We start from the raw sequence: 8,553 nt of genomic DNA, 5'->3' as shown, positions 1-8,553 counted from the left end.
ACCAACGCGAACATCGCCACTTCAAAAGTCTGCAAACAAAACGATAAGATAATTTAAATTATCATGGTACTTCTTCATTACGCGTTTGTGAGTCATTGTGTAAGGGTTGCAGGGGTTGTTGTTTCCAAATTTGATAATTCAATAGGCCTACATGTCACCACAACTCTAACATGCAAGTTTGATAATGCTTAGGCTTACCACACTCATTCTCAGCAATAATTTTATGCTTTTAGACGTGAACTATTAACATTATTCCTTTTTCTTGGGGGGTCGTCGCAAATCTGTTTTGTTTGTTTGTTTGTTTGTTTTGGGGGTTGATATGTATTAGAGTATATGAACATGGGTTATGATTCATGTTCAGGATAGCTTACAGCTTGCAATGTTTTGCGCTGCCTCAAGAAGTACACGTATTTGGTGGAAAACGTGTCTGTGCACAATCAAAGTGAAGTTATATCAAGTACACTGTATCATTAGTCTCTTGTCTGAATTAATAGTGAAGAGTGCATCAATCTATAGGCATATAAAGTGATTTAAAAAATATTTACCAAAACATCATTTAACTAGGCTATGAATCACTATGTATACACTCAAAGATATTACAATTACTGTCTGTCAAACGCGTTGAAGGATTAAAAGGCATTGCATGACGAGCTAAACATTCAATTTCAAATGTTTCCTTGTCGTCATAACGCTATCACTAATTACGGTGTATTTCATAAAATTATGAAATATCATCGACTTTAAAGTGCATAGAAGCCCTACTCATATCAACTCCCTTTTGAACCCTGACAAGCTACATACTAAGCTTGTAATTTTTTGTTCTATATACATTCATACAACATGAAGGTCTTTAACAACAGAGCCAACCCCACAAGTTTGACCTCGTGCGGCCCCGTGTAAAGGTCAGACAAGATCGAATTCAAGCGCACAAAATATGATCGTACCCGTTCGGCTGAAATAAATGTACGCGTTTTGAGAGTGGGCATCATACTGTACCAATGATAATGTACGCCCGACGAATGCACAGAATACTGTATTGTATTACGTTTTAGTGGTGGAAAGGTATTTCTCTTGCCGGGTGCATTGCTGGACCAAATAATTGTGAAAGTCAAGTGACATCCATATTTTGAAGAAGTGATTAAACAAAAGCCGTTGTGGAAGGTTTGTCTTGTTGATCTGAATGCTGGTTCATGTACCCCTGACGAGGCAAGCACCAAGTACTGCGTTTTAATACTATATCATGTATTTAGAAAGACATCTTTCAGCTTTTGCACAAACTGCCTTTTGCACAAAATCTGCATCAAAATATGAATACGGAATAACTAAAGCTACCAGGTAGGTCCAGGACCGCAGTTTCTCTACACGCACCAGCTGACAGGGCATGCAGCCTAAGCACAATGGTTGTGCATGTAATAATTATAAAGGAGTGTGCTATTTGTTTTTGTGGTAAAATTGACTTAGGGTAATTATACTTAGCAACTTTACTGCACGTCAAACATATCGCAAAAAAAAAATAAGGAAATTATGACATTGGTAAACCCAGCAGAATCGAAATCATGTATATTATATCTTGTGTTAAAAGATTTGATTGACAAATGGATAATAGGTTTAAGAGGAGTGATGAGAAAATAACGCACTCTCTTGCATAAATTATGCGGCCACTCACTCTATTTTGCAATAAATGAATTTTTTTAAAGAAAGTATAAAGAACACTGTAAGATCTCTCTGGAAAGATGAACTCCATTTTTTCCCCACAAATTTCTTTTCCACGTCGGGTAACGCACTATTTTGCATATGCAACCACTCATTTGCAATAAATAACTTTTTTGAAAGACGGTATGAGAAACTATGTAAGGTATTCTCACAAAATTTTCAATCCCTATTCTGTTGAGTTTACATGAGGATTATACTCTGGAAAGATGAACTCCATTTTTTCCCCACAAATTTCTTTGCCACGTCGGGTAACGCACTATTTTGCATTCATTGTATGCAGCCACTCATTTGCAATGAATAACTTTTTTTTAAAGAAAGTATGAGAAACACTGTAAGATATTCTCACAAAATTTCAAATCCCTATTCTGTTGAGTTTACAGTGTACATGAGGATTATACTCTGGAAAGATAAACTCCATTTTTCCCGAAATATTTCGTTTCCACGTCCAACTTTAGTTACAACATCTTAAGCAATCAGAACAGAGAAAATGTCATTGAAAACAAACAGATCACAGGAAATTTATGAAACTGGATAACGCATGAACTAGTGGTGATTTTATCAATCATGATACAATTTAGATAAAACAAGAAACGCCACTGCCTTTAAGTTTTCCGTCCGAACATAACATGAAGTCCCTCATTAACAACATACTAAATGCATATGAAAACAGAATACATGTTTTTAATGGGGTAAATTGCCATGTAGCAGGACTCCAATAAAATCAAAATAACAACAACATACAATGTAAAGTCTGTTCTCTTTTCATGGCATTTGGCAAATGAACTCCTCTTCAAGAGTCTTAATCTCTTGACCATCTGCAATTCTCCACCACGCATTGAGTTATTCTTTTTTTCAGTAATTCCGCTTATTTGAATTAACATATATAAATAGAAAAATCTTACGAATATGTCCGACTTCACCTACATGTAATTTTCATAAGTTGAATGTAAACGGATATCGCTGGTTCCATTTCTTTTTATGTCTTTGAAATTCCGTGCACACATACAATGTAATAAGTTTTGTCAGCTTGTAATGATTAAAAAAGGTATGTCTGAAAGATATCACTGTGTTTTCATAGGAAAATTCCATCTTTGAAATGAGATTGCCTGTGCCTTTTGGTTTCTCATGATCATTAAATGTCAGTCGTCTCTCCTTTTTTTTTTTTTTTGCTCTTAGCTTGCAAAATATCAATGTCAGAGGAACACACACACACACACACACACACACACACACACACACAAACAAACTTTGTCTCTCCCCCTCATTCATACGTTTTGTAAAGTACGTATTGATGTTTGCTTAACAGATTCCACAACATTTCTCTAGACATGATTTTCATTACTGCCTTTTCTGGTCATTCTTGAATATACAGATGAAAGCTGTTCTGCTTGACGGATGACGCTTCCCACACAGACATGCTCATTTCGGGGACCAGCAGTCCACGGGCCACTTCCCGTGTCGATTTACCGATCTCTCAGTCTCGTCACCGTCCGTGCAGGGGAGTTCCACCGGATGAACAACAGGCGCTTGAGGAGGACGTTGTGTTTGAGTGGTCCAAGAGCCACGCCTTCGTCTACGAGACATCTAAAAGATCTAAAAGTCGCACAGAGGGTACCAAGAGCGATACCCTCCTCCCGGAACTTTTCACGGAGACTGGTGAAGACATCTTGGCACCGCGACCTCCTTCTGGGTCGGTACGAACCTCTTCGCTTTCTGGGTACTATTCATATGAGCAGAGAGGAAGTGTAGGGGAAAGCGGGTCACCCTCCCCATCGCGATGTGAGTCGATTCCCTTTAGCAGCGGACCAGAGTCGTCCTCGACTTGTTCATGCTATGCGACGCTGCACTCTTTAGCCGGGGATAACCGCGGGGAGGTTAGCGTCGTGGAAGTCGTAGATATTGCCTCGGAACACGAATTTCGCACGCGAGAGAGAATCAAGTCCGGTAGGTTCCACGTTGAGCGCGGCAGGTCTGCATCGACTCACCCAAAGTCGGCGCGAAAAGTGCGCCATTCGAACGAGGAACGATACCTGCAGGAAAAGTACCGAGAAAGGCCATGTTCGAGAGCTGAGAGTTTCGTCAACGATGAAATGTTGGATACGACGAGCGATCTCTCGCGTGAATGTTGCGACGTGCTGGGTCCTTGGCATTGTTACGATTGCAACAAGATCCTGCGAAGAAACGACTCGTTCTATCGCAGCAAGTCTGCCTTTCCGAGCATCCATATGACTCCTAAGAACTTCTCTACCATAACCTTAGTGCAAAGACTTTTTCCTGAGCTGACAACACTCGATATTCTGGAAGGTGTGGCCGACGGATACATTTCGTCGAGATCATTTTCGAAGGACAGAGTCATGGAGATCGTTGAACGCAAGAGGGCGGATGCCAAGAGAAAGGAAATCCAAGAGAAATGGAAAGGGGCCGCAAAACGCCGAATCAGTGCGTTTGATATCCCTGATAAAGTGAAATTCTTCAGCAACTTTACGGACTTGAGAGCACAAATTCTCGCGCAACAAGGAAGTTACACTGGCCTCAAAGGTGCCCTCTTTCCTTTGACCAGACCTTCCGAACAGCCACCACCCCCAGAGGTCGAGCTTGTCCTCAAGAAAGAAGAAGACAGGGAAAATCCGGCGAATTACTTCTGCCCGCCGCTGATGACTCGCGAAGAAATACTGCGCCAGAAAAGCCAGCCAAGATTTTACGCCGGAGCGCAGTCTGAATACAAGCTACCGGAAGCTCCACCCCTTACTGACATTCTCCACAAGTCGAATAAAGCTATGAGGGATCTAGATACAGAGGCTGGTGTCATGGACCTGTCGGAGAGGGGGTCGCCGGCAGGGCGCCCTCGCCCGGCGAGGCTGCAACAGGAGAAGCTGATGTCCGGGTCCAAACTGCATGGGCAGCTGGGCGGCGGCGGCGGTATGTTCGGTAAGCCACCGGGAAGAATGCGACTTGGTCGACCAGAGATCGGAGGAGGGTTTACCAGGAAATCCATGACAGCGTCTTCGTTCTCGAGGCCGCTCCAGATGGAGACCCTCAATGAAGACGGAAGCCAGAGCGAGAGGGAAGACGTGATGGAAGACGAAAATGATGAGGAACAAGATGATTTCGACTGTGCTGAAGAAGATGACGATCGCAAACCAGAATCAATGAGTCAATTTACTAGTAGTTCGAAACGGAAACCGCTGTCCCATCGAAACGGATTCAATAGCATGTCGCGTTTTAGTGCTTTTTCAGAAACGGAGGAGGAGGAAGAAGAAGAAGAGGAAGAGGAGGAGGACGAGATACAGGAGGAAGAGGAGGAGGTTCTGCTACAGGAAGAAGAGGGGGTTGAGGAGGAGGAGGAGGAGAAGGGGTCCATGAGGCAATATGAAACACAGAAATTTATTCCAGAGACGAAACATATGGAAATCAAGAGTGACGATAGTGACAATGACGACATTGACAGCATAGAATCAATGCAAAGGAGTGACGATTTAGTTTCTGATGAAAGTGAACAAGGATTGCATCAACCACCATAGATAAGGCCCCATGATAAAACTTACCCATCTCTAGAACATTTTGTCCCTCAGTCTGTTCCAGATTTGGCAATCGTAATACAAAATGATAAGGGCCAACTCCTTCTGTTTAAGAAGGCAATTGAGAGTATCATTTACAACCTGTTAGTACAGTAATTCATGTAATATCTCCCTTGATGTTTTGATTTAGATGAATATTAACATTACGTAGCGCTGAATGCAATAAAGACAATCAGTATGCTTTATTCTTTGACACAAAGAACAAGATACATTGTGGATTTCGTACCAAAGTATCAGAGTGGTACTGAAATCGTATTCTTCTTTTAATGTTGTCCCATCAATCCTAACATAAATGACCAACGAAAGAGTATATTTCGTGTGCGTTAATTTCATTTCTAGTAATCTCATTTCACGAGCGTTCTAAATTCGATGGACGTGATTGGTCACATGACGTCTATGAAAGAATTCATCAATTAATTATTCTTAACCCTTTCAGTGCAATTTAGTCAAATATGCACAAATTTTATACACATATATTGTACCTAGTACATTAAAGATAAGATATTGATATGGCCTGCAGTGGGTTAAAGATTGGGAACGTATAAGTGAGCACGATGACATGGGTACATGTGCTTTTTTTTAAAATGAAAAGTCACGTGTCCTTTCCACGTACAATTGTATGTGCGCGCTGGAGAAGCGCTTTGACAACATGATTCAGAAGGACAATATCTGTGACAAATAGCAACGAGGGATTTAAAATGTCCATTTTTTCTCTTTTCTTTTCACCATCTGATCAGACAGCAGAATAATCCCAGTCCCGTCATTATTTATTTTACTCAATATATTCTGCTATTCCCACCTTCGCCTTCTCCTAGAGAATTTTGTAACAAAATATTTAAAAAAAAAGAAACACGCGGCCATTACCACACATTGTCATTATTTTCACTTTCAACAGCAATAAAATGTTATCTGAAGAGATTTTACAGCATGATGCAACCCCCCCCCCTCCCAAGAAGTTCAGGGGGTGTTTCATCAATTTAGTCAGCGCTTGCAAGTTGTCTGTCACTGACAATTTCAGTAAAATCCTTGGTTTTGATTGGCTAAGAAGCTCTGGTCACTGACTGTTACTATGGTGATTGTCAGAGACTGACAACTATGATGAAACGGTGTCCAGATCTCAGCGATTTTTTTCCCCTTTTATTCCACTTTGTGTAGATGATCTGCATCGTTGCGGGATTTGGGATGTGCATTCGCAAAATGGTCAAAGTCACAATCTCGTTTAGTTGATTTTTATGTTGAGGATGACCACGGTTTGCCACTGTTGACCGCTGTGGTGCTGTGTCTGTTCTGTTGACTGTCAGTGTCCCCTACACAACTTGTGGCACCGTCATCACTCATTCTTGATGATGAGAGCGCACTTTAAAGAAATCCATTCAGTTTAACCTATTTAAGACTACATGCAGTATAGTCAGCAAGAACATAGAGTTATAATGATGTCACGCAGATAACCTTGCCTACTTGTATCCGATTCAACTAAAAATGCGTGAAAATGACAAGAATGCTAACCCAGCACTATATAGTAATTTTACAGACATTACTGCATACCTTTGGCTACCCGTCGATGTTGTATATGATCGTAATGCATAACAGTTATTACTAAGTTGGACTTAGTAATAGAAATAATCTCTTGATCACCTAAGGACGCATGAAGACAAGAATAGAAAAAATGGTTGAGCTTGATGTTGACTTAAAAAAGAATATCCCGTAAATATCATTTAAGATCGATAACTAATGGGAAACTATCATTAATGAAGGTGGTATCATCTGATACGTCAAAATTATTATCATATTTGGTCTGTTTGATGAAACGAAAAATAAATCGATGGATTTGTTGTAATCTCTCTTGCATGAACCATGGAAGAAAACAACGCATAAGTGGTCACGAACATCAATAATTGAAATGGTTGAGTGCGTGTTTTGTCGTTGAGGCATTTCTCATAGCAATTGTCTATTGGAATTAGATGTGCCATACTTTACACCAAACCTACCTCGTAGGCAACGAATTGACAATCATCGTCAAGTGCTGTGTATCTGCGACGATCATTTTTAATGACTAGTGGGTATATCTTTGAAGGGAATTACTGTGCTATTGCTTCTCATTCTGGGTACGATTAAGACTGGGCTTATTATTTCCTCGTTTCTCATGATTTGTGTTCTACAAATGTTATTGCCAACGGTTTTGAAGAAAAGGATAACGTATGTAAATGGACCTGGACACTGACAGAGAGTTTCTTATTACTCGCAAAATGAGATAGATCTAATGTGTCTCTATCGAGTCCGTGCAAAATAAAGATTGATATTTTTAAACTTATATTATACTTTGATATTTCTTCCTCTGCTTTGCATGTCATATAAAGTTGGTATAGATTATGCGAATTATTCTAAACAAGCTTGAGGGAGACCACAAACTTTTTTTATTGTATCATATAGGTGAAAAGCAAACGATTCAGAGGCCAATAACAGAGAGTTTCTTATTACTCGCAAAATGAGGTAGATCTAATGTGTCTGTATCGAGTCCGTGCAAATAAAAATTGGTATTTTGCAACTTATACTTTCCTCTGATACTTATTCCTCTGCTTTGCATTGCATATATTATATTGGGTATAGATTGTGGCATTTAGACAATCTTGAGGGAGACAAACTTGCTTCATTATATAATAGGTGAAAAACAAAAGATTGAGATGCCACATTTCATCTGCATGGAACATTCAAGAATGTGTATGTGTGTGTGTATGTGTGTTTGTGTGTGTGTGTATTTGTGTGTTTGTGTGTGTGTATGTGTGTGTGTGTGTGTGTGTGTGTGTGTGTGTGTGTGTGCGTGAGAGATTGGGTAAGCGAGATTAGTAAATGTCAGTTGATGGTTATCCCCTTCTGGTACTCACACGAACAAGTGGAGTCAACTTGGTGACAAAAATATTTAGATCTAGACATTACGATGAAACTACAGTGTTTTACCATCCGATTCTACTCATCGTTACTGGTAATGACTATCATCGACATTGTCCTTTATATGCGTATATAATATTATAACCGACATATTTATATCGTATATGATATAACATGCGAAACATGAATTCCACTGAAATGTCCTGTGATGCAGTTTGTATTCATCGTTATCTTATTGATTATGCATTTTACGCATGTCTGGCCAAAGCACTTAAGATCGATGTTTGAGGTAATAGATTATTTCCCTAGTGCAATCAATAGGATTATATAGAATCAAACTTTGTCATTAATGAAAGTTATTTGGAATACATAATCA

At 39.8% G+C, this 8,553-nt stretch overlaps 1 protein-coding gene across 1 annotated transcript; it reads left to right on the top strand.

The window, feature by feature from the left end:
- The first annotated feature begins 3,128 nt into the window (after positions 1-3,128).
- LOC139720743 (uncharacterized) lies at positions 3,129-6,654 on the top strand. The gene is made up of 2 exons (XM_071632097.1): positions 3,129-4,866; positions 6,593-6,654. Exons 1-2 carry the CDS (start codon positions 3,129-3,131, stop codon positions 6,652-6,654), a joined length of 1,800 nt encoding a protein of 599 aa, XP_071488198.1.
- Positions 6,655-8,553: the final 1,899 nt, after the last annotated feature.

Source organism: Diadema antillarum, unplaced genomic scaffold (genome assembly GCF_040938485.1).
Source record: "Diadema antillarum isolate AM-2024a unplaced genomic scaffold, OU_Dant_1.0 scf00000132, whole genome shotgun sequence".
Classification (NCBI taxonomy): domain Eukaryota; kingdom Metazoa; phylum Echinodermata; class Echinoidea; order Diadematoida; family Diadematidae; genus Diadema; species Diadema antillarum.
This window is presented reverse-complemented; position numbering and strand designations above follow the sequence as displayed.